The sequence below is a fragment of the Mustela putorius genome, unplaced genomic scaffold (assembly GCF_011764305.1).
Source record: "Mustela putorius furo isolate JIRA1106 unplaced genomic scaffold, ASM1176430v1.1 tig00003858_pilon_pilon_pilon, whole genome shotgun sequence".
NCBI classification, from domain to species: domain Eukaryota; kingdom Metazoa; phylum Chordata; class Mammalia; order Carnivora; family Mustelidae; genus Mustela; species Mustela putorius.
In genome coordinates this window covers 49,308,734-49,334,046 of record NW_025422010.1, presented here as the reverse complement: position 1 = coordinate 49,334,046, position 25,313 = coordinate 49,308,734, and the positions used below count along the sequence as shown (strand labels likewise).

The 25,313-nt window shown below is 50.7% G+C and overlaps 1 protein-coding gene across 1 annotated transcript in view; it reads left to right on the top strand.

The window, feature by feature from the left end:
• The window catches only part of ATP8B1 (ATPase phospholipid transporting 8B1), a 129,882-nt gene that overhangs the window by 53,571 nt on the left and 50,998 nt on the right, over window positions 1-25,313 (top strand). Inside the window, exon 2 of the mRNA XM_004745551.3 lies at window positions 12,107-12,309. Within this exon, the coding sequence (XP_004745608.2) occupies window positions 12,129-12,309 (181 nt within the window). The 5' untranslated portion in view covers window positions 12,107-12,128. The remainder of the gene's footprint in view (window positions 1-12,106; window positions 12,310-25,313) is intronic.

Below are 25,313 nucleotides of genomic sequence, written 5' to 3'. Positions count from 1 at the left end.
CCGGCAGACGGAGCCCATCCTGGGGTCTTGCTCTCATGGAAATGGTAAGGTAGGAAACAACCCGCACACTGTACTGAACTTGAAACTCAGGTAAGGGAGTAATGTCTCCTGTAGGGCTGCAGGCTCTGAGCTGTGTGGGTCTCAAGGCCCCTTCCTTGGGCGGGAGATGGGGGGAGGGGGGCAGTGCTGAGGCCCTGTCCACTGTGGTGGGTGTAGTCTTTGAGTCTTTGTTTTGCAAATTCCTCTCTCTTAGGGGCTCTGAAAAGAACCCAGTGGAAACTAGCCTGTATCTTATATCTACTCCTTGTGGGTTGTCATAAGTGTAAAGTTTTTTTCCGGCGAGATAAACACAACACCAGGCAGAGTGGGTGCAAGGCAAGATTTATTAAAAACGCTCTCCGGCGAAGTTTCAGGGCTCAGGAGAAGGGGAGCCAGGAAAGTTGCGCCGGGAGGAGGTGGGCACCCTCGGGCGAGGTTCCGCCACTCTGGAAAGCAGAGTGGCGGAAGTCGCACCCAAGGCAGGGAGGAGGGGGCTTTTAAGGGGTCTCGGAGGAAGCTCAGGGGTCTTTTGGAAGTTTCCCTTATTTGGATATCCCGCCTGCTCATCGGGATCCCATTGGTCCACAGGAGCCCGGGGCGGGGGTCTCAGATTCCTGCTTGGGCCTTTGTTCTCCTGTCCGAGCTCAGGTCTTGTGGCGGGAACTTACGCCATCTTTGGTAGCCCCCTTCCTGCCAGCCCAACATTCCGACCTTTTGCTTAATATAATGGTGTCAGGGGCGTTGACTCGGTTCTGGCTACTTCCTGCTGACAGGGGGCGTCGTCGTAGGGGTAGTCCGAAGTGGGCAGGTGAGAGTAGGGCTGGAGGAGGAGTTGATTGACAGATACTCAGGCAAGTTCTTGTAGGCGACCCTGCAAGTACCGGAAAAGACAGGGAGCAACTGAGATTAGGAGGAGGATTATGCTTACAGGTCCCGCCAGAGGGAGCAGCCAGGTTACCCAGTTGTAGGGGTCCAGGCCCCAGGAGGATGTGTCTCGCCACTGTGCTTGGATCCGATCCCTGAGTTCTTTGATCCTGGAGGTAACTATATGATTGGTTAACAAAGTAACAACATTCTTCATTTAATAATAGGCAGGTCCCCCCTTTTTCGGTGGTCAGAAGGTCTAAGGCCCGTCGGTTCTGTAGAGCTAAGGCTGCCAGGCTGGTGACTTGCGTCTGTAGGGCTGTGAGGGAGTCAGCTACCCGTTCCGTGTCATCATTCAGGGCTTGGGAGAGTTTGTAAGAAAAAGTCTATGGAGGTTCCTATCCCCGCTGTTCCAGTTGCCACCCCTGTGGCTATTCCTGCCCCTGTTATGAATGGGAGGTGGGCAGCCCTTCCTCCATGGTGTTGGGGAAATAGGATGGACAGCAGCTGGGATTCAGAGTAGATGGTGGTAGGAGATAGTAGAATGAATATACAGCCCAGGGAGTCATTAGTGGTCAGGCAGCGATAGATTCCCTGAGGGCACAAGAGAAATATTCCTGAGGGAGTACAGTACAGGAGGGAGGAGTTAGTGATATGGCAGCTGCGGTGGTAAGGGAGGACACATTAATAATAGGTATGTTTCCCCCGATGGGGCCCATATGGACCGTATTATTTGTGGCCCTGAAGTTGGGGAGTGGCCAGTCAATAGGGTGGGGTATCCCTACGACAAGGAGTGAGGTAAGGTAGATAGGATGAAAGAGGTGGGGAAATGGCTGGAGGGCTGTGATTTCTAAGAAAGGGCCGGACGTATAGTAATTCAAATGGGCTTAAGCCTGAAGACCCGCGGGGCGTAGCCAGGAGTCTGGTGAGAGCCATAGGCAGAAGTGTAGGCCAGGAAAGACGGGTTTCTAGAGTAGGTTTGGTGAGTTGGGCTTTGAGCAGCCCATTGGCCTTTTCTACCTTACCAATGACTGTGGGTGGTATGGGATGTGAAGTTTCCAGGTTATGTTGAGGCTCTCAGCTACCTGTTGGGTTACACTGGAGATGAAGGCAGGTCCGTTGTCCGACTGGAGGGTCTGGGGCAATCCGAACCTGGGGATGATGCGCTCGATGAGTATTGTAGCCACTACGTCTGCTGTTTCCTGGGCGATGAGGTATGCTTCGATCCAGCCTGTGAATGAATTTTATGGCAAGGCATGGGAGTGAAGTCCAGGTGTCAGTCTTCCCCCGGCTGATGACCTCGGAGCTGTTGGTTAGGCCCTGGTCTGCAGATTCCTCCTTGTGAATTCACGGCAGAACAGGTTTTGCAAGCCCTGTGGACAACTTCGATTACCTTAGATAAGGAAGGATGATAGAACAATGGCTGAAGAAATTAGTGGAGAGCCTATGGGCCACTATGGAGGGATTGGTGGATGTCAGTAATCAAGGTGTGCACCAGATTGCCTGGCAGGGCAATGCTGTCCTGGATGTAGATCCACCCCTTATCTGGCAAGGGTGTAGGCAGTAAAGTTGCAGGGTTTAAGCGGGGAGAGGTAGAGAGAGAGAGATGCGGGTTCTCTAGGAATAGCTGGAGACGAGGAGTCAGATGGGCCAGGGATCGGTGGCTAAGGACTGTGAGTCAGCAGAAGAGTAGACCGTGATGGGCTGCCCTAAGGTCATGTTGAGGGCCTTAGAGGGGGGTACTTGATATCCCTTGGCCCCCAGAAAGTTAAGTAGGGTGGAGGTGTCGTCTTGGGAGACCGAGAGGGAGGGGCTGCAGAGGAGGAGGTCATCCACATCTGTAGGAGAGTCCTGGCCTTAAGGACGCACTGCTGTTAAGTCTGTAGGCCTGGCCGACAATGTGAGGGCTGTCCCTGAACCCCTGGGGTAGAACAGTCCAAGTTAATTGTCCCGAAGCATGCGTGTCAGGATCCTCCCAGGTGAAGGCAAAAAGAAAATAGGAATCAGGGTGCAAGGGGACGGTGAAAAAAGCGTCCTTGAGCTCCAGTACAGTAAAGTGAGAGGTGTTTGGGGGAACGCGAGACAGTAGGGTTAGGAACGACTGGGTGGAGGGGGACCACGACCTCGTTGATAAGCCTAAGGTCTTGTACCAGTCGATAAGCCCCTGAGGGCTTGCGTACTGGGAGGATGGGGTGTTACAGGGGGAAATGATGGGGATCAGGAGTCCCTGACGTTAAAGCCATTCTATGATAGTTTCAGGCCCTGGCGGTGGGCTAAGAAAATAGGGAACTGAGCTTGAGGGAAACTTAGAGTTATCCTTAAGCTGTACTTTAACCGGGGTAAGGTGGGAAGCAATGATGGGTTCTGAGGTGTCCCACACCTGAGGGTCTACAGTAGGTAGGTCATCTGGAGTGGGGGTCGAGGGAGTGGAGAGGTGTAGGATGAGACGGGTTGAGGTGGATAGAGGGGAGGAAGGGGAGAGGCAGATAGTTGCCCTTAGTTTCTGGAGAATGTCCCTACCCAGTAGAGGGACCAGGCAGGAAGGAATCATAGGAACGAGTGGGGGAAGGGAAACCCATCCAGGCTACAGGTAAGGGGAAGGGTCACCCTAGGATTGGAGGAGGTCCCATCGATCCCCATAACAGTAATTGGTGAGGTTCGAGTAAGTCCCGAGTAGGAAGGCAGAACAGAGTAGGTAGCCCCCGTGTCCAGCAAAAAAGAGATGGACTTACCCGCTACCTGGAGCATAACCCTGGGCTCGGCCTGGGTGAGAGGGGTGGCTGAGTCTGGGCTTCGTCAGTCGTCCTCCAATCCAAGCAGTTGAAAGGCCAGACTTACTATCTCGGGGGGTCCCCCACGTTGAGGCGCCGAAGATACCCCGAGGTTAGGGCAGTCGGATTTCCAGTGGCTCATCAAATGGCATTGAGGGCAAGGCCGAGTTGGCGGCTTTGGATTGGGGCACTCACGAGCCCAATGTCCCTCGGCCCTGCATTTGAAACAGGCCCCCCGACAGGGTGCGATTGGTTTCCCCTCTCTGCTGGCTCCTGGAGCCGGCCAGCCGCAGGGCTGCTACCAAGGCTGGGGTCTGCAACTGAACCTTTTGCTGGAATATGGCTTGTCGTTTAAGCTCAGCCGCCTCCTCACGGGAATTAAAGACCTTAAATGCCATTTTCACCAAGTCAGAAATGGGGGTCTGAGGGTCCTCCTCAGCCTTCTTTAACTTTCTCTGTATATCCGGTGCCGATTGAGAGATAAAATGAGTAGCCAGTACCGTGGCCCCCGCAGGAGAGGCAGGGTCCAAGCGAGTGTACTGGGTTAAAAGTTAGGTCAACTGGTTAAGAAACATGGTGGGGTGGTCGTAGGGGCCTGGACAATATCCCTAATCTTGTCGTAATTAACGGCCTTATTAGAGGCTGCCCTCATGCCGGCTATGAGACACTGGACCATGCGGTCGCGGCGCCAGTGGCCATCTTGGCCATCCTGATAATCCCAACCTGGTTCTACAGCTGGGACCGCCCGGGCTCCAGCATCAGTGAGCTGGACCTGATCCGCGTGCTCCCGGGCAGCAGCCTGGATGCGTTCCCTCTCCTCTATGGTGAGGGTGGTGGTCTGGACCACATGTAAATCATGCCAGGTGAGGTCATAGGCTTGGGCCAGATACTGGAATTCTTTAATGTAGTTATCAGAACTGGCCGAAAAGGAGCCCAAACGTTTCTCAATTTGGGAAAGGTCCTGTAGAGAGAAGGGCGCATGAACTCAAACTTCCTCAACTCCAGCAACCTCCCTTGGGGGGGGCAGACTAACTCAGCGGGGGGCTTTCGAGCCCTAGTGCTGCTGGAGCCACACAGACACATTCACGCAGTCAGGCACTCTTCAGATTCAAACAGATTGGACACCCTCCCCTTTGGGTATCCCTGGCTAATGGGAGGTGATCAGTCTCCCCTTCCATTCTTTACGAAAGGATCTAGCTCAAACAGTAGCCCTGCGGCTGTTACAACAGAATTCAATTAAGCACAAAAGGTGTTTACCAACAGATTTCAAAAGCGGCTCGGGTATTTTATCCCATTCTGTTAAAGGTTACCAAAGACTTTGAATGCTACCTTAAGAATGACCCATTAAAACTCTGAGACACAAGTAACCAGCAGTTCTAGTCATCTCTTTGCTAGCAGATTTTAACAAATAACAAGAGCCTATTTGACCTTCAGTAAGCTTTGATTGGAGTTTCGCGTTTACTGCGGATAAATTTGTCAGGAGTTCGGATAGGAGTGGGAGGGGGAGAAGGAGGGGTAGACGAGAGCGCTGGTTCAGAAATCCTGAATTTAAGGGACCTTGGGGTGAAGGATCGCGGTAAAGAGGAGGAGGAGGAGGAACCAGAGGCCCTCTTGTCAGTGGATGGGTGAAGCTCTCCGGGGGTTCAGAGAGAGGAGACGGGGAGGAGAGGTCCGAGTCTTTGGGAGCAGTGGGTGGCAGGGTAGGGGGAGGGGAGCGGGCCAAGAGGACCTGTGAGGTGGAGCAGTGAGAGCAGAGGAAGGGGGGCGAGAGTGCAGAGTCCAGAAAGCTGGACATAAGGGACCTTGGCCCCCATCTGCCTTGGTGCCTGCCGAGGTTATTTAGGTCCATGAAAATCTGATAGTTAAACGTGCCTTCCGGAGGCCATTGGGACTGATTGTCTAATCGGTATTGTGGCCAAGCGACAGTACAGTAACGTCGTTTTCGCAGGTCCTGGTCCAGTTCCAGGGTTTTAAGATTGGCCAGCAGGCCTAAAACACCCCCGGGATGTTTTAGGGTCGAATTTGGATTGGGAGGTCCCCACGATTCGTTGCCGGGCAACCCGAGGGCTGGAGGAAGGCGTCCCCTCGTCCACCACTGGGTTGCGGAAAAACTGTGTCGACTGCCGTAGAGGTTAGGACGTCTCCCAGCCTCTCGGAGTCACGGAGGTCACCTGGTGACCGGCGGGGTCCACCCTGACGCGGCCGCGATTAGGGCAGGGCTTTCCGGAAGGAGGCGCGGAATCGGGGAAACTCACCACAGCTTCGGAAGTGGCGTTCGGAAAGGCAGGTCCAGTTTGGCCAGGGAAAGGAGAGAGCCTCCCCACTGTGTGGGGGCTCAATCTCCTTCCCGGGTCTCGGCACCAAATGTAAAGTTTTTTTCCGGCGAGATAAACACAACACCAGGCAGAGTGGGTGCAAGGCAAGATTTATTAAAAACGCTCTCCGGCGAAGTTTCAGGGCTCAGGAGAAGGGGAGCCAGGAAAGTTGCGCCGGGAGGAGGTGGGCACCCTCGGGCGAGGTTCCGCCACTCTGGAAAGCAGAGTGGCGGAAGTCGCACCCAAGGCAGGGAGGAGGGGGCTTTTAAGGGGTCTCGGAGGAAGCTCAGGGGTCTTTTGGAAGTTTCCCTTATTTGGATATCCCGCCTGCTCATCGGGATCCCATTGGTCCACAGGAGCCCGGGGCGGGGGTCTCAGATTCCTGCTTGGGCCTTTGTTCTCCTGTCCGAGCTCAGGTCTTGTGGCGGGAACTTACGCCATCTTTGGTAGCCCCCTTCCTGCCAGCCCAACAATAAGGGTTTTTAACACCATGAGGTAGCTAAGCGAATCCTTACTGTATTTGAAGGATCACTATCCCCCTGCCCCTTTCTCTTTTTTTAACAGATGGGACAGCTAAGCTTTCAAAATGTTAAGTAACCCATCCAGCTTATACATTGGTGAGTAGAAGAGCTGAGATTTCAATCCAGGCCCATATTCTTTCAAAGAAACCGTGCTGCTCAGCTGAAGCAGAGCTGGGCAAGAGTATTTCCGAAGATCGTGTGACCAGAAATGGCCTTGAATGCTAAGTCCTTGATGACTCAAAAAGAATTCTGATACATCTTTGCCTACTTGCGCTAACACCTAGGCACATTGACTTTGGACGCCATGATTATAGGCTCCGGGATTAACGAGGAAGCGCCACACTCCAGTGTGGGTGTGGTCGCTGTGCCTCATGTGCTGAGGGAGATGACGGTGCACTGTCCCACTGGCGGGGGCCAGTGTGTGTGCTCTATGGTTACGCAGCTTCCAGCAACTGAGATGCTACTAGAGATGCTACTATTCCCAACCAATAGGGCAACTGTTCTGTTTTCCCACCAGCCCACCTGGTCGTTCATTCCATATTCCCACAGCTTGCCTGGTTTTACCCAGGTCAGGACTCATTTTCTCTAGCTGTGGGCCTTCGGTCTTGACCACATATTGCTGCTGTCTCTTGCCTTTTGTTTTAGTCTGGGGGTCAACAGACTTTTTCTGTAAAGAGCCGAATAGGAAATATTTTAGACTCTGAGGCCATATGGCATCCATTGTAACCATCCAGCTCTGCTGTGGTGGGAGAGCAGCCTAGACTGGACGTCAAGGGATGAACAAGAAAGTGTTCTAATAAAACCTGATTTACAAAAGCAGGTGGTCAGCTGAGCCTGGCCTGGAGGCTGTCGTTCGCTAACTCCCGCCTGGACTACCAGCCCCGTCAGGACAGAGGCAGAAGTAGGCTCTTGCCAGGTGCTGGGGTGATAGTGAGAAGCAAGAAAGATCAGGGCTCCCGCTCAGTACCTTACCACAGGCTGGGTTAATTCCTCTGTCTGTAGCAGAATCTGAGGCAGTAGTTTTGGGTGGCCTTGCAGAGTGAGACTCTTGAAGAATTGCCAGAGCACAACCTCTTCTCGTCGCTGTCAGGCGCCCCTCCTTCATCCACTGACCGCTTGAAGTCTGCTACCGTGTGGTAGGAAGGGACTGTGGAGAGATGGCAAAGATCGCTTTGAGGGTTTAATTGAAAGTTCATTTTTTCTCTCCCCAGATCTTTGTGTGACATCTAGGTGGTTGGCACTGAGTATTCACACATGGGACTCTGTTCTTATATAGCTTGTGGTCTAGTGGGACAGATAGATGACAGATAAGTAAAAGTGAACGTATATTTAAAAATTGTGGTAAGTTCTTCTCAAAAGAGAGAGGTAAGTCTTGGGGAGGTTAGTGGTAGCAGAAAGAAGAGGATAGAGACCTGTTCAACACCATCCATGGAAGTGGATACTGAAGTTGAGATCTAAAGAATGAGAAATAGTAGCCATGCTGAGAACTGGGAGAGGAGCATTTTAGGCAGAAGGAGGAGAATGTCCAAAGGGCCTGAGGCAGGAGACTTCACTGGCTTAAGCTAAAAGTGGGGCCATGGGGCCTAGGATGATTGAGCAAGAAAGAAGTTACAGAACTGTGCAGAACTCTCAGACTTGGGGGGAAACTGTGGATTTAGTTGAAAGTATAGCGGGAAACCACAGTCTGCTTGGACTACCCTAGCAAAATACCACTGGCTGGGTGGCTTAAACCACAGACATTTATTTTTTCACATTTCCGAAAGCTGGAAGTCCAAGATCGAGGTGCCAGTCCTGTTGGTTTCTGGTGAGGCCTCTCTTCTTGGCTTGCAGAAGGCCACCATCTTGCTGTGGCCTCTCCTGTGTGCATGCATGGAAGGAGCGCTCTCTGATGTCTCTTTCTCGTCTTGTAAGGACACCAGACCTGTCAGAATAGGGTTCTGCCCTTACCAAATAGTTTAGCCTTAATGACCTCCTTAAAGGCCCTATCTCCACACACAGTCACACTGGGGGTTAGAGCTTCAGCCTGTGATTTTTTAAGGCGGCTCAGCTCTGTCCAGAATGCCTGGGAAGGGTCTAAACGGGAGAGTGGCGTGACTGGGGGGGGGGCATGTGGAAGGTGATCATGGGACGTCCAGTGTGGGAGCACGGCAAGAGAGACGATGGTGGTCTGAAGTAGGGTGGCGGCCATGGGGCTGGAGACGAGGGAATGGGTTGGAGGTGTGTGTTTCAGCAGAAATGACTGGGCTTGCTGTGGATCGGGGCTCTCATGCCCGGTGAACTCACCTGTACCCCTGAATAACCTGGAAGTCTCCAGAGGGTCTGTTTCCAGCGACGGTGTAGTGGTTGGCATGAGCAGGTGCTTAGTGAAGGTTGAGTAAGGGCACACGTGGCCGCAGTATGCCACAGTGGTGTTCAGAGACGTTCCAGTGTTTCCAAATCCATATTCCAGATAGTGCCTACCTTACAGGTGCCATGGTTTCGATCAGAAAACTCCTCATGTCACTTGGGGCTTCAAAGAAATGATTTCTTCCTCATTTTTCTTTGGTAATGCTAAGATGATGGAGCAAAGTGATTCCAGTATGCCTGCATCACACACACACACACACACACACACACAGGCACGCACGTGCACACACACACTGTGGAGAACTTCCGCTCAGCTCAGAGCTCTGCTTTCCAAGCAGCCCACACAGTCTGGCCTGGGGTGGATGTTCTGCGCTGAGCTGGCTGGTTATGCAATGTCTTGCTTACTCTGGATCATATCCTTCTGGTTGTCAAAGCCATTCCTCCTTGTCGGCTGCTTCCTCCACCTCAAAGGACTGGATCCATTGAAATGTGGGAAATAAGCATGGAGACGCTTGCCAGTAATCATGATGAGGAAATGATCTCTTACAGAACGTTTCTAGGATACACTGACCCAGACCCCGAAAATGGATAAAGTGGCTCGTTTGAAGTCATGTACAATGACGAAAAAGTGTTTCTGTATGGTGCTTTCAGACTTGTGAATACTGTATATGTCCCTATGGTGAAGAGATTAGCTCCTAACTCCTGCCACTTAGTCGCTGAGCCCTTATCTGTAGGATGGGGTATTATTATCTGTCTCACAAAGCCGTCCTGCTTGACACACAGCAGGTGCTCAGAAAATGGTAACTGCTTTCATTACTTTAGTTCTGAAACATTGCTGATGCAAGTTTTGCACTTAAGGGTTTGGGAATTTTAATTAATTAATTATTTAATTAATTTGACAGGCAGAGATTACAAATAGGCAGAGAAGCAGGCAGAAAGGTGGGGGGGCAGTCTCCCTGCTGAGCAGAGAGCCCGATGCAGGGCTCAATCCCAGGACCCTGGGACCTTGACCTGAGCCGAAGGCAGCGGCTTTAACTTACTGAGCCACCCAGGCACCCGGGTTTGGGAATTTTAAAGAGAGTGCATTAAATTTAAGTATCAGCTAAAACATAGCTGGCAGAATTTTACAGAACCACAAATGAGGCTAATGAAACCTGTAAAACCCCAAGAAATAGTTATTTACTAGCCCACAGAAAACTGGGAAAGTGGGAAAATGTTTTACTCTGCAATTAAAAGGTTTTAAAATAGAATATGCCTATGCTTAAATGTAGTCCTATTGTAGTCTAATAATTTACCTCCTGGTGAGGGGTGGTTACATTTTGGAAGACATTTTGAAAGATGGAAAATCCTAAAAGGGATAAATTCTCACACCTTTCCATTTGTTATTATAAATAACATTTTTTCCCTTAATTTTGGAGCAATCGGCAGTATAAATGACCTCACTTTTGCACACTTACTGTACTGTGAGGACTGTATTGAGTATTTACGGGAGGCCAAATTCTGAACCGAGCACTGTGCACACATCATTTCTCTTAGATGATGCATGGCAGTTGTTGGCATTTTGGAAAATAAATGAATGTCTGGATAACCGGGACTATTTTATACATATGGATTGTTAACTCGCCCTTTTAACTCAACATGTTTGGACTTTTGCAATGTCATTAAAAACTCTTCTCATCGGCGTGCCTGGTTAAGTTGGTTTCCTCTCAGGTCACCATCTCAGGGTTGTGGGATCGAGCCCTTTGTTGGGCTTCGCTATCAACCCAGAGTATGTTTGAGACTCTCTCTCCCTCTCTCGCTGCCATGCAGTCTCTCTTGCTCTCTAATAAATAAATCTTAAAAAAAAAGTCTTCTGATCATGGTCTACATTTATACTATCCCATAGTAGGAGGATATCACAGTTTATCTACACAGTGACCAACCCATGGATACGCAAGTTACTCTGAGTTTTATGGTTTTAAATAATGCTGGACAAAACCCTCACATAAATATTTAAACATTTCCTACCTGCTCAGCTAGGGCTATGCAGATTTAGATATCTGCAATGCTAGATTTGATACAAAGCGTGCAGGCAGCCAAGTGGTTCCATTCAAGGCAACTGAGACTTGATGAAAACATATAAGAAACTATAATGTAAAAGTACAAGATAGAAGGTCTCTTCTAGGAGGGTGGTTGTTTTTGCCGTAAAAAAATTTTTTAAGTAAGCTAGATGCCCAGCATGAGACTTAAACTCATGACCCCAAGATCAAGACTTGCATGCTCTACCAATTCACCCAGGCAGATGCCCCTTTGCTGCAAATTTTTATGACCATGCAAGTTATTCAAGGAATTTCGGTGTTTTCCTCTAGAGTGGGAATGACAGCAGTGCCATGGGAAGTTTTGAGGACCCAGTGCCCCCAAAGCATTTCACCCGGGCCTGACGTGCAGTTACCACTAAGTAAATGTGAGCTGCTATTATGAACAATGTCAAGTACATGGCCATATGATGCTAATGTAAATAATGACAGGCTGTATGTCTGTCTTCAGGTCTCCTCTGGTCTCTGTGTCAGTATTTTTCTAGTATAACTGAGGTTGTGCTTGTCCCTTCTGCAGTCACTTGGCACAGGGGTGTGCTCACACACAGGCGACAGATAGGGTGTGGGTGGGGTCGTTTGGGAGGGAGGGGATGAGGGAGTGCTCCCAGGAAGCCCTTAGTAAAGTGTGAGCTTGTATTTCAAATGTATCACAGAGCAAAGTCTTAGAGTATGAGCCTTAGCAGAAACCAGGTGTCCGAGGGCAGGGTTTCCCAAACGTTGCCAGCAACCCACAGTGAGAGATGTAATGGCACTGAGGGCCACAAAGCAAATAAACGTGTCTACGCGTTGGTTAGGTCAAGCAGTTTCAGCAAGCAGGACTGACTCTTGTGATGCCTGCTCTACTCTCATATTTTGTGGTCTGTTTCATTTCATTGTAAGGTTGGTTATGGATTCAGTTTATTTTGCCAGTAGAGACCCCCCCATTTGAAATACTACCTTAAGGTTTGTATCTGCTTTAAGAGTTTGCAACTATGTTTTTGTTGTTAAATCTCACTGAGGCATGGAATCCCTAATGAAAGGTTAATTTGAACTGTGGGGGGCGCTATTCAGACACACTTGCCTGTGAGTTGCGAGAATGTTCTGTTAAAAGGGCACTAAAGCAGGATGCAGGCAGGAGTCAGCCAGACCCTGGGCACCAGTTTAAGTCACTCTGGTTTCTCTGTCTCTTCAACCAGGTAGTTCCAATTTGCCGGCAGCATGAATTCAGAAAGAGACTCGGAAACGACCTTTGAGGAGGATTCTCAGCCTAATGATGAAGTGGTTCCCTATAGCGACGATGAAACCGAAGATGAGCTTGACGACCAGGGGCCTGCGGTCGAGCCGGAACAGAACCGAGTCAACAGAGAAGCCGAGGAAACCCGGGAGACCCTGCGAAAAGGTGACCTCGCTGGGACGGGCACCCTGGGACCCTGTCCGTGTCTGCGCCCATGGGGCAGCGGCAACAGGTGCACAGGCCAGCTGGCCCATGTTAGATGGTCCAGGAGGTCTCTTCCTTCTCCAAGGGTGATGCGGCTGGGAGAAGGGTCGCTGGGCTTGGACGGGCACACGTCCTCGGCGTGCTGGGCCATTCCACCGACCTGACCCAGTCTGCCCGGAAAGTGGCAAGCACGGGCTAGCGTCTACTTTCAGAAGGGACTTGCATATGCAAGAATTTGCTTGTTCCTGGACTCCGGAAGCTTCACATTGCCAGACCTTTTGCTCAGTCAGTTGTGACCGTGAGATGGCTTGGGCTCTGCTTGCTGTAAGGGGCCTGTCGTACATGCAGCAGCCGGCGCCCCTGCCCAGAATGGGGGCAGCTCCGAGGCCGGGTCTGGACCAGGGGCCAGGACCAGACAGTAACTGTTTCAGGCTCTGTGTGCCATGTGGTCTCTGTCACACCTACTCGGCTCTCCCGGGAGCTCTTAAAAATAGCCCTAGATAGTCCGTCATTGAGGCTGAAAGAGTGTAGCTAACTTTTATGATGCAGCTTTTCCTCTGCAGCTTTTCTGTTTCATTTTCCGCTGCTTCTCCCACCCTGGTAAGCAAATGTGATCTTTTCCTGTGGCCGATCCTTTCCTCCTTGGGCCCCAGATTTGCTCCAGATTTCAGGTGGAAAATATTTTTTCCACAGTCCCTAGAATTCCAGCTAAACAGCTTTGGTTTTTCATTTATAGAAATTTCCGCTAAGTTATGGTTTTTGACTCTCAGGATGTTGTCACCACAGCGTTGGTCAGAATAACCTCTGATTCTATCTGCTTTCCCCCAAATCTCCATCACTAGCCCATCTGTCCTCCCAAGTGCCCCTGAAGTCTGCTTCCCTCGGATTACTCCCTGCTACCCTCATCTTTCCTGCTGGGTTCCGCTCCCTGGTCCTTGTGGGGTTTTTTCCAAACCATTTTCACCTGTAGAAAGAGCAACAAGCATGAAATGCCACTCGTGGGACGATTCATCCTGCTCTGGCCAGACACTGCCTCTCTCCCCGATGTGGGGAGGTTCTTCATGGGGGAGAGCACGCATCCAAACGGGCTTCTGCCTACAATGGGCTCCAAAACCTGGCAGGCCGGCGACCCATGTAGACTGTTTGCCGTCTCTGGTTTTCCATATCAGACATTTAGAATGATCAGAATTTACTGTGGATTCCTGGCTGTGAGTTCAAGCTGTTGAGTGTTAAGCTTAAGAGCTTTCTGCCTTGAAGCAGAAGGTACTAAAATCAGGATAATCGAGCTAAATTAAAATGGAAACACTGCTGATCTGGACAGGAATGTGGCCTCTGTCATAACAGGTCCAGGCTGGATGTCGTTCGAAGGGGGTTCAAGCCAAAGTAGCCCGACAAGTTAGCAAAGGAGTTCTAGCTGACTGCCCCAGTCCTGAATACCACGTTTCTTCCTCATTCCTTCTCCCTCCGAACCTCTCAGTTTCCTAGCACAATCTCGGAGTCGCTATCATATGTGGCTATCTGATGAGTTGGCAGGAAACCGGCTCAGTGAGGTTCAAGGTGAACTTTGCTGTTGCTGCCTGGTGCCCTGCCGTCCGACGTGTGGTCCAGGACGCAACAAAGACGGGGTTGGGCGCCTGCAGAAATGTCAGGGAAGCACGTAGTGGACGGAAACGCTCACCTCTGGTTTTTTCCAATTCTGCTTTCACATCTTGGTGCTCAGGGCCCTCTCCTGATCATGCCTTTTGCACCTTCCTTATAGATGTCTACTGTTGGAATACAGGCCTCAAGGGAGCCCAGACGTGTTCTTGGCGCTTCATAGTCTTTTCCCATAGTGGCTTATGTTTTTAGGGGACTCTGGTGGCCTGTCCTTCCTCCCTCCCTCCCTTTCTTCTTTCCTTTCTCTTTCTTTCTTTCGATTGCTTACGTATTTGAGAGAGCAAGCATGGACAGGGAGAAGGGCAGAGGGAGAGGGAGAAGCAGACTCCCTAGTGAGCAGAGAGCCCAAGGTGGGGCTTGATCCAAGGACCCCAGGATGGTGACCTGAGCCAAAGGCAGACACTTCACCAAATGAGCCACCCAGGCACCAAACCCCCTTAAAAAAAAAAAAAAAAAAAAAAGATTTTATTTTTAAGTAATCTCTACATCTACACCCAGGGTGAGACTCAAATGTACAACTCCAAGATCAACCCGTATGCTTTCCAACTGAGCCAGCCAGGTGCCCCTGGTGGTTCTCATTTCTTAACATTCCTGTCCAATGACCTTGCTTGTGACTTTCAGAAATATTATTCTAATACCTCTATCTGCCCTTCCCAAACACACAGAGGACGTTCGGTAAGTGCTAGAACGTCTCTCCCTGCATTCCCATCTCTGCCCTGCTCACCCCACAACAGATCGGCTTCCTGTCTTCCTCCCTCACTCCCTCTGTCCCTCCCTGTCCCCTCTGTACCCCTCCTCCTCCCTTCTGATTGTTTTTTCCCCCCATACTCTCACTTGGTCATTTTCCCAATTAAGGTTGGGTCATTCTGACTTGTTTCAATTCAGCCTTCCTCTGTCTGGGCATTTTATATGAAGGACAGTTTTTGTTTTTTTTTTCCTTCAAAGAAATCAGTTTTTTATTTTTATTTTTAAAAAATTTTATTTTTTATTTGTCACAGAGAGACACAGTGAGAGAGGGAACACAAGCAGGGGGAGTGGGAGAGGGACAAGCAGGCTTCTGGCCAAGCAGGAAGCCCCATGTGGGGCTCGTAGCCAGGACCCTGGGATCATGACCTGAGCTGAAGACAGCAGCCCAACTGACTGAGCCACCCAGGCGCCCCGGAAAGTTGGTTTCGTAAAGATGCCCTAGGCCAGCTGAGTTCAGCAAGTGTTCTGCGAGACCCATTTTGCATGCTTTTCAGTTGAAGGACCTTGGCTGTGGGCTGCGACTCTAGCACAAGGGTAAGCATGCTGCTAGAGTGTGTCACGGAGGAGGAGATCAACCCACAGGTTTTACAGGAGTAATTTTACCCTTAGTTTACTTTGAGCAAGGATGGGCACAAACAAACGTGCGTGTTGCCCATGCTATGGGATGGGCCCGCATTTCCTGAGGAGTACACAAGAACAGCATTTCTTAGCGTGTCTCTGGGAAACACGACATTTGCCAGATGCGCCAGGACACAGATCTGTAGCCTCTGAGACTGGAAACTCAGAATTCTGACACCTCTTCTTGGAGTTTAAAGGTTGTCCGTTAGTACGAAAAGATCCAAGAACTCAAGGCATTCAATAAAGCGGTTTGATTTTATATAGCCACACGTTCCTAAAATTTCTTGACTCTAGAATGCTATGGGTTGGTTTTTTTTTTTTTTCCCCCAATCCCACCATCTTGTTGTCACCTAGGTCAACTTCTTGAGTAATTCTGGGCCAGTGAGGAGCCAGCTTCCAGATGAAGTCCTTGGGAATGCATAAGGAATCAGGATAGGTTGCTGGATTAATGCATACTGGCTCTTTCTTCAGAGCCTGGGCCTCCTCGGCCACACTGCCTATTGGTGACCTCTCCCATCTGCCCGCTCTGCTGGCTTACGCGTGGACTCACAGCTTCCCTGTCTGCAATGCGTTCCTACCTGAATCCTGCCTTCTGCCTTGGACTGGTGTCCCGTCTCCTGTTATCATGGCCAAGCTTCTGGAAACTCATTATTTCTCCAGAGCCACATCCTCCCGTTGCCCTGGGTTCTTCTGCTCCATGGGCTGCCCCACCACCCCAAGCATATTGCTTTTGTTAAAGTCCCCAGGAACCCCAGTGCAAGGCCAGTGAGCTTTTTGTCAGCCCTTGCTTTCTGGCCTGTTCTCTCTGGAGTGCTGGACCTTTGTAGCAGCCTCTCCTTTGGGAACCCTGACCTCCTTGGCAGGTGGCAATGTCCTCTTGTCCGAGCACTCTTCCTGTTTCTCCTTCCTTCTGGAGAATGTTCACCTCCCCCGTCACACTCCATTCTCTCTCTTCAGACCTTCCTTTGGCAAGCCGACTCCCTTTAACCTGAGTACGTACCGCACCTCTCTGTCACTCTAAGAGGCAAGATGCATGGTGGGGAGGAGGTACGACGCTGGGTGCAGACTCTGGGCTTCAGCCCTGCTTCATGACCTGCTAGCTGTGTGACCTTGAGGAAGGGACATCCCTCCTCCATGCCGCAGTGGGCCCATCTGTGCAATGGGCCCAGTATCTGTACCTACTTCGTTGGGTAGTTGTGCAGATTAAATCAGAAAATCAGTGTAACGGATTTAGGGCTGTTTCAGGCATACAGTAAGTGCTCAGTAAACGGTGTTTCAGGCATACAGTAAGTGCTCAGTAAACGGTGTTTCAGGCATACAGTAAGTGCTCAGTAAACGGTGTTTCAGGCATACAGTAAGTGCTCAGTAATCGGTAGCGTTATCCCCACCACCCCCTCTGGCCAGTTCCTCCCTTAATGTCTTTCATGTCAGACTGAAAGTGGCTACCCTTTCCCATCGTCTCCTCCCTTCTTTCCATCATCACAACTTCTTCTTGACCCCTCCACCCCCTTTTGGGGTATTCAGGTTCTCTTGGACAGCCCCAGGCTGCAGCTGCGGACTCGTTCTTTTAAACCGCTCCTTCTGTCGCCAAAGCCAAGTACAGTGAATGGTTGTGGAGGTGGATGGGGTGAAGAATGGGCCATTTTCCCAGGAATGAGTTTGCTCACATACTGAGGAAATTTGGGGTGATTTAGGGTCATCCCTGCCTCTGCCATCCTATAAACCTTTCCCATGAACACAGCCTTCTGTAGCCTTTTTGTTTGCAGACCTGTGGTCTTTCCTAGCCCCCTGTAGTTTCTCAGGTAAAGCCTTCCTCCTGGTCTCAGGTGGTCCAGCATACCCGCAGGGGGTCAAGGCGTAAGTCTGTCCAGCAGAGAAAGCAGAAAGCTCCATCCATGGAAAAGTTCACGCAGGCACACGTGAAACCGCAGGGACAGAGCAAAAGCTTGCAGAAGGAACCTCACTCAAGCGGTGACCTGGTCTTGTAATGGGTTGACCTGTGCTTCCGCCCCGCGGGCTGGGACAGGGGAGGCTGCCCTGCTTCCGTGTGTGAGAGGCATGCATGAGCTGCCAAGTGGAGATGGGGAGGAGCTCACTAGGAGAAGGGAGGGGGAGGCAGGGGCGTCCTGCTGGGGCACCGGGCTTGGCAGGGCATTTGTGCTCGGGCGCATCTGAGAGCCTCAGCACAGGTGTGACTAGGGAATCAGGTGTGCACCAGGGAAGGCTTCCTGGAGGGGAGGCCACCTGAGCCGAGCCCTCAGTTAAGCGTGAGAGGGAAATCAGCCCCCGTGGTGTCAGGTGCAGGGTGTTCAAGCCGAGGCAGCGTGATGGGGGGCTCCGAGGAGCTGAGGGTGCAGGGAGCCGCGAGCCATGTTTGGAGCCTAGATGGTGAGCTGGGGCTGGAGTCCAGACCTTGTCCTGGAGTCCGGACCTTGTCCTGAAGGCCCCAGGGAGCCATGGCAGCATTCTAGGTGCAAATAACATGGCTAGATGTGCCGTAGCCTCCTCCCAGCGTGGCTGCGGCATGGCCACGCTTGTCCTCCCAGTCCAGGCTTCGTGGGGGTGGGGGTGGGGGTGGGGAATGACTTCCCTGCACCTGGGATCCGACTCCAGCTCCTTCCTTTGGCTGCTCGGGCCCCTGTGGTTTGGGCCTCTTGTCCTCTCCCGGCTGCCTGCCTGTGGTGCACAGCCATTGTCACTGTGCTCCGTCACCCTGCCCTCCCCTCGCTTCCTGATTCATGCAGCCTCCCCAGACCATGACTTCCCACCCTTCCCCAGCGCAGCCCCTTCCGTGTGCCAGGCTCCTCCTCACCCTTCAGCTCTCAGTGGAGTTGTCACTGCCATAGAGAAGTCTTGCGTGAGCGCCAGCCCTACCCTGGAGCAGACCCCCGACCCCCACCCCCACCCCTCGTTGTACGAGCCCCTTGCACTTTCCTTCATACCCCTGAGGTCACTTGGGATTATGCCCTTGAATGATTTTGTGACTCTCTCCCACCAGACTGTTGGTTTCATGAGAATTGGGGCCATGTTTATCCCATGCAAAGCCCAGAAGAGGCAACTATGTCAGGGGCATGGATTTCTGTTAGGAATCCCATGTTGGCACCAGCAGGGAGCCGACAGCAATCCGAGTAAAAACTGGTAAGGACCCAAACCAAGATGGCCGGGGTGGAGAGAGCGTGACAGATCATGACCCATGTCAGGGAGGTGACTTTCATAAATCCCACTGGATCCGGGGGTCAAGAGAAAAGGAGGCCTGAGCAATCACTTCTGGCTTAGGCGCCCCAGTGGGCGGTCTGGTTGTCCGTGGCTGCATGAAAAACCGCTCCAGACCTACCGGCACCAAGTCATCGTCGTGGTGGTCACAGATTCCGTGAGTCTGGGCTTCAGACGAGACGTGGCAGGAGTGGTTTGTTTCTGCTCTCGGGTGTCTGGGCCCTCAGCTAGGTGAAGACCTGAACAACCAAGGTGATTTGAACCTCCAGGAGCCTGGAATCATCTGGAAGCTTCTTCACTCAGGTCTGGCCCCTGAGCTGAGTAACTCAAAGGCGGAACGGGTCTGGAGATGGAAGCATCTCTCCGTGGTTTGGGCTTCTGCCAGCGTGGCACTGGGGCTGCCGTGGGGCATCCTCTGGCGGGGGGGGCTGTCTGAGGAACCAGCGTCCCGAAAGGTCAAGATCACAGCGGAAGCTGGTTGCAGAATTCAGGCAGCATCGCCTGGGCTGAGCGTCTCTTGGTCACAAGAGAGTCACCGAAGCTAGTTCTGATTCCAGGGAAGGGAAATTAGATGCACTTCGTTGACAAGAAGTCAGAGGGTCACGTTGAACTTGGGAGATCCTCTCGCAGCCTCCTTTGGAGACTGATTTCTGCGTCAGTGGATAACGGAGCCGTTTGTAGGGATGACGGATGCTGCGGGAAGGAGAGGGGTTTGTTTTGAACCTCACAAGTCGGGGACCTCGGTGGGACGTCCACTCGTGTTGCTGGCCACCTGGAAGTTAAAAAGAGATCACGAAGTGGTAAGAAATGTTGTAGAACGAAGCCGCCTTGATGCTGGGAAATGATAGCACTTCACATTCTTAACCACGAGCTCATAGACAGCCCTGAGTTTCGGTTCCCGGACAGCCATCCCGGGGACGTGGTGGACCGACTCCTGGGTCTTGCTGCATCACAGAAGTGGCGAGTTCTGAGGGAGAGGGTGACTGCAGGTCGTGGCTTTGGGTCGGGGGGCTGTCTGGTGAGTACTCGGCCCTCACCCTGCCCACAAACAACACGCATACCCCCACACGCCACAGGCATCTCCCAGCCTCTGGGCTCCTGGGGCGCCCACCTGCCCGGCCTGCATACTGTCTGTGCTTGAGGTTAGCCAAGAACATGACGACTGCCCATCAGAACTAATTCTGCTCCCACAGCTTTGAAATTGGAGCCGATGCACACAGAGGCTGCAACGTCATTTGTCTTTTTTGTTTTGTTTTTTTGTTTAGAGCCCAGAAATACCATGAACAGCATCGTGTGGGGGATGCTAAGCCACTCACAGAACAGCTTCTAGACACTTCTGAAACATGAGCCCATAAGCAGTGGGCTCATTCACTGGGGCTATTCTCAACAGGCGGCCCCCAGAGACCTTTCTTCTTGCCCGGGATGGGCAGCCCTCTGTACCTGAAGGTAGAAAACTGTGTTTCTTTTTTAAAAATGAACTCTAGGCCCAACATGCGGCTTGAACTCTTGACCCCAAGATCCAGGAGTCACTCGCTCTACTACCGACTGAGCCGGCCAGGTGCCCCCAAACTACATTTATTTGAAACCCTTCTCCAACTCAGAATTTTGTTCAGAATTCTCTTCTGGGCGGTGGGCAGTATTTAAGATGGAATGTTCCATCGAGGAGGTTGCCCTCACTGGGCATGATTTCAGGTGGGGTGTGGCATCAGCCCACGAGGGCAGCTGTTTGCCTGCCGAAAGTGGTATCCTCCAGAAGGATCTGGAATTAAGGATGTGGAGCTCTACAGCATTTGTGAATTCATTCTGATCTGGGACCAGAACACAGACTGGCTCACCGAGATCTGTAAATCACAGGAAACCCAAAACATGCCGACGAGCTGTATTTTACACGCGAGTGGATGCATTTTGACTTTTCGACCCATCCCCCATGCGGAAGTTCCACTCTGGCTACTTATTTTTTGCCTCCAAGAAGCTGCAGGCCTTCCTCTACTGCTTTAGCTTTGTGAATACCACAGTCGCTGTCCGTTCACGAAAGGAAGGGTGTGGGGGGTGTTCCTGGCTGAGGGGTTTGTGGTGGGGGAGGGGATGAGGAGACTGTGCTCTCTCCTTCTGCAGAACCTGCTTTTGAGTAACGTCATTCATGACTGAACCTCGAGCAAGAAGCTCTTGCTCATGGAGACCGCGCAGTGCTGGCTTTTCTGAGGGCCGTTTTGAAACCTGTATCTCTAACATGTGTTTTAGATGATAGAAGTCACCTGAGGAAGACACTTGGCGTCAGTGTCTCCATGGTTCTCCGTCCTGCTGGCACAACAGAATCTTGTGGAGCTTTTAAACTCCCTCAGTGCCTGGGTTGGGTTTCTGGAGGTGCTGAGAGGGTGAGTCTAGAGTGAGGCCACAGGAGGATCCATATTTTAAAATAAATCCCAGGGCGCCCAGGTGGCTCTGTTGGTGAAGCATCTGCCTTTGGCTCAGGTCATGATCCTGGGGTCCTGGGATTGAGTCAGTCTGCCTGCTCAGCAGGGAGTCTGCTTCTCCCTCTGCCCCTCCCCCCTGCTCATGCTCTCTCTCTCAAATAAATAAATAAAATCATTTTTAACAAAATAAAACGAGGGGCGCCTGGGTGGCTCAGTGGGTTAAAGCCTCTACCTTCAGCTTAGGTCATGATCCGGGATCGAGCTCTGCATCAGGCTCTCTGCTCAGTGGATAGCCTGCTTCCTCCCCTCTCTCTCTCTGCCTGCCTCTCCGCCTACTTGTGATCTCTGTCTGTCAAATAAGTAAATAAAATCTTAAAAAAAAAAAAATGAACCCCACCAGGTTCAGCCTCACTTCAGGACAGTCGTCTGACACATCCCCCCAGTGTACCTGTTGCTCAGAGCGAGGTGTCTCAGCTCGCCTCACCTGGGTCTCTGTCGTAAAACCACCACGTAAGGGGCCCAGCTCCCCTTTATTTTCTTACCCAGAGGACACTAATCTTATGCCATAAGGTCACTGACAGGATTCTGATCACCAACTCACAGGACATCTCTCGTGTCTGCTCACTGGGCATGTCTCTGTTTGCTACTGAGGCTCCTGCATTCTCACCTTTGTGACACGAGTTCTCCTGATTTCTCCCTGAGCCTCACAGTCTCTTTCCTGGATTCCTCCTCTCCTCCCACTACTTAAATATCTTGCCTGCTCGTAGCTTTGTTTCCTCCTCGATTGCTTCTGACATAACCCATTCATGCTCCTGGTTTCCACCCACATCGGCATGTTTAGTACCTTCCAATCTCTGTCTCTGCCCTAAACCTCAGCCTGGAGTCCAGATCTGTTTCTGTGGCTCCTGGATGGTCATGTCCCGTCCCCGCCCCCCCCACGTGTCTTCTAGGTGTCTTCAGTTCACCAGTCCCCGAGCCAGACTTGCACCTCTGTGTCCTCTAGCTTGTCTGTGGCTCGACCAGACGAGCCCCAGCGGGCACCCTGGGGTCATCTTTTTCTCCTTTTGACTTCATTTTGATTTCTCATTCTTCCTTGCCCACATTCAGATCATTGATCTACAGTTCTTAAATCTGGCTTCTCTCCATTTGCATTCCCATAGTTCTGGCTCAGGCTTCCATCCACTCTCCTTTCAGTGACTGCACTGGTCTTCTGCCTCTAGATCTGATCTCTTTAAATACATCCTGCTCATTGCTGTGAGTGTGACCAGGGAAAACCACGATCTGACCAGCTACTCCTGTCCTGAATCCCTTTGGCTTAGCTGGACATCAGAACCCATGACCGCTAGACTTCCATCTTTTCCTGTATTGTTCACTCCTTTTTTTTTTCTTTTAAAGATTTTATTCATTTATTTGACAGAGATCACAGGCAGGCAGAGAGAGATGGGTGGAAGCAGGCTCCCCACTGAGCAGAGAGCCTGATTCAAGGCTCAGTCCCAGGACCCTGAGATCATGACCTGAGTCGAAGGCAGAGGCTGTAACCCACTGGAGCCCCCCAGGTGCCTCTGTACTGTTCACTCTTGATTTATTCCCACCCGTTCCGAGCCTTTAGAAAAGTACTTTTTAAAATAGTAGATACAGGGGCGCCTGGGTGGCTCAGTGGGTTAAGCCGCTGCCTTCGGCTCAGGTCACGATCTCGGGGTCCTGGGATCGAGTCCCACATCGGGCTCTCTGCTCAGCGGGGAGCCTGCTTCCCTCTCTCTCTCTCTGCCTGCCTCTCCGACTACTTGTGATTTCTCTCTGTCAAATAAATAAATAAAATCTTAAAAAAAAAATAGTAGATACAATGGTATAATGACCATAAGAAAATCAAGCAACTTGCATACTGGCTTCATATGTAAACCTATAGAGGGAAGGAATTGAATTGTAAGCATATTGTTTTAAAAGGTAGTGCATGCCCCTGCATCCTAATTATAGGAGGGAACAGTGAAGATGAAGTCTCCTAACTTGTCTCCTCTGTTCTTCAGCCATGTGGTTTCCTTTCCCAGAAAGAAACTGATGTCATCAGTTTCTCAAATGACCTTCCGGAGATACATGTACACTTGTATATCAAAGAATACTTACAAACCTGTGTCCGTGTACTTACAGATACATAAACACACTTTGTCAGTATGTGTATAAGCATGCATCCCTATTGTGCATTAATTCTGTGTGTCCCATGCCTGGAAGCACAGTATGGTAGACAGCCCAGCTTTTTTTTTTTTTTTTAAGATTTTACTTATTTATTTGTCAGGCATAGAGGGAGAGCGAGCGAGTGAGCACAGGCAGACAGAGAGGCAGGCAGAGGCAGAGGGAGAAGCAGGCTCCCTGCCGAGCAAGGAGCCCGATGTGGGACTCGATCCCAGGACGCTGGGATCATGACCTGAGCCGAAGGCAGCCGCTCAACCAACTGAGCCACCCAGGTGTCCCTTTTTTTTTTTTTTTAATTATGTTATGTTAGTCACCATGCAATACATCATTAATTTTTGATGTAGTGTTCCAAGATTCATTGTTTGCATATAACACCCAATGCTCCATGCAATATGTGCCCTCCTTAATACCCACCACCAGGCTCACCCATCCCTTCACCCCCTTTCCCTATAAAACCCTCAGTTTGTTTCTCAGAGTCCACAGTCTCTTGTGGTTCATCTCCCCGTCCAAGTCCCTTTCCTTCTCCTAATATCCCCCATGTTATTCCTTATGCTCCACAAGTAAGTGAAACCATATGATAATTGACTCTCTCTGCTTGACTTACTTCACTCAGCATAATCTCCTCTAGTCCCGTCCGTGTTGATACGAAAGTTGGGTATGCATCCTTTCTGTTGGCTGAGTAATACTCCATTGTGTGTATGGACCACATCTTCTTTATCCATTTGTCTGTTGAGAGGCAGCTCGGCTCTTTCCACAATTTGGCTGTTGTGGCCATTGCTGCTGTGAACACTGGGGTACATATGGCCCTTCTTTTCACTACATCTATAACTTTGGGGTAAATACCCAGTAGTGCAATTGCCAGGTCATATGGTAGCTCTATTTTTAATTTTTTGAGGAATCTCCATACTTTTTTCCAATGTGGCTGCACCAACTTGGCATTCCCACCAACAGTGTAAGAGGGTTCCCCTTTCTCCACATCCTCTCTTAACATTTGTTGTTTCCTGCCTTGCTAATCTTTGCCATTCTGACTGGTATAAGGTGGTATCTCAATGTAGTTTTGCTTTGAATTTCCCTGATGGCTAATGATGATGAGCACTGTTTCATGGGTCTGTTAGCCATTTTTCTGTCTTCACTGGAGAAGTGTCTGTTCATGTCTTCTGCCCATTTCTTGACTTGACATCCTTGCTTCTGTCCTTTAGTGTGATTTGGAGATCTTTCTGTGAGTACATAGAAAGCTGCCTTCTTCTTCTTCTTTTTTTTTTTTTAGGATTTAATTTATTGAGGGGTGCCTGGGTGGCTCAGTGGGTTAATAAGCCACTGCCTTCGGCTCAGGTCATGATCCCAGGGTCCTGGGATCGAGCCCTGCATCGAGCTCTTTGCTCGGCAGGGAGCCTGCTTCCCCTCTCTCTCTCTCTGCCTGCCTCTCTGCCTACTTGTGATCTGTGTCAAATAAATAAATAAAATCTTTTTTAAAAAGAAGATTTAATTTATTGAGAGAGACAGAGAGCATGAGCAGGGGGAAAGGCAGAGGGAGAGGGACAAGCAGACTCAGCTCGCTCGCAGGACCCCAACCGACATCACGATCTGAGCTGAAATCAGACCCTTAACCAATGGAACCACGAAGGCGCCTCAGCTGCCTTACTCTTTTTTGCAGATTGCATAGACTTTTGTTGTGTAGATGTTTAACCGGTTGCTCATGGTGGCATTGTTTCTGATCGTCCTGATAAACAGGGCTATGTTGAATTGTGCCAAGACATATCATTTCTCCTGTGCATGAATACATACGTGGGGGATAAATTCCTAGAAGTGAAATTGCTCCATCTGCCAGGGCATGTGGATGTGTTAAAATCTGATAGATGTGGTTCAGTTGCTGTTCACAGAGACCACTTAAGGGGGCCTGACCCTCGACTCTCTTTTCAACCCAGCGTGTCATCAGATTCTTTGCTCTTTGCCAATATTTTGCCATTGTAGGCTAAAAATTCGTACCTCCACGAAGAACTGCACTTGTCTTCTTATGAACTTGAGTATCTTTTCACATATTTAAGAACCAATGGAATTTCCCTTTGTATGAAATGTCTGTTCATGCCCTTTACCCATTTCTCTCTTCTGTGGTTTGTTGGTTTTTCCTTT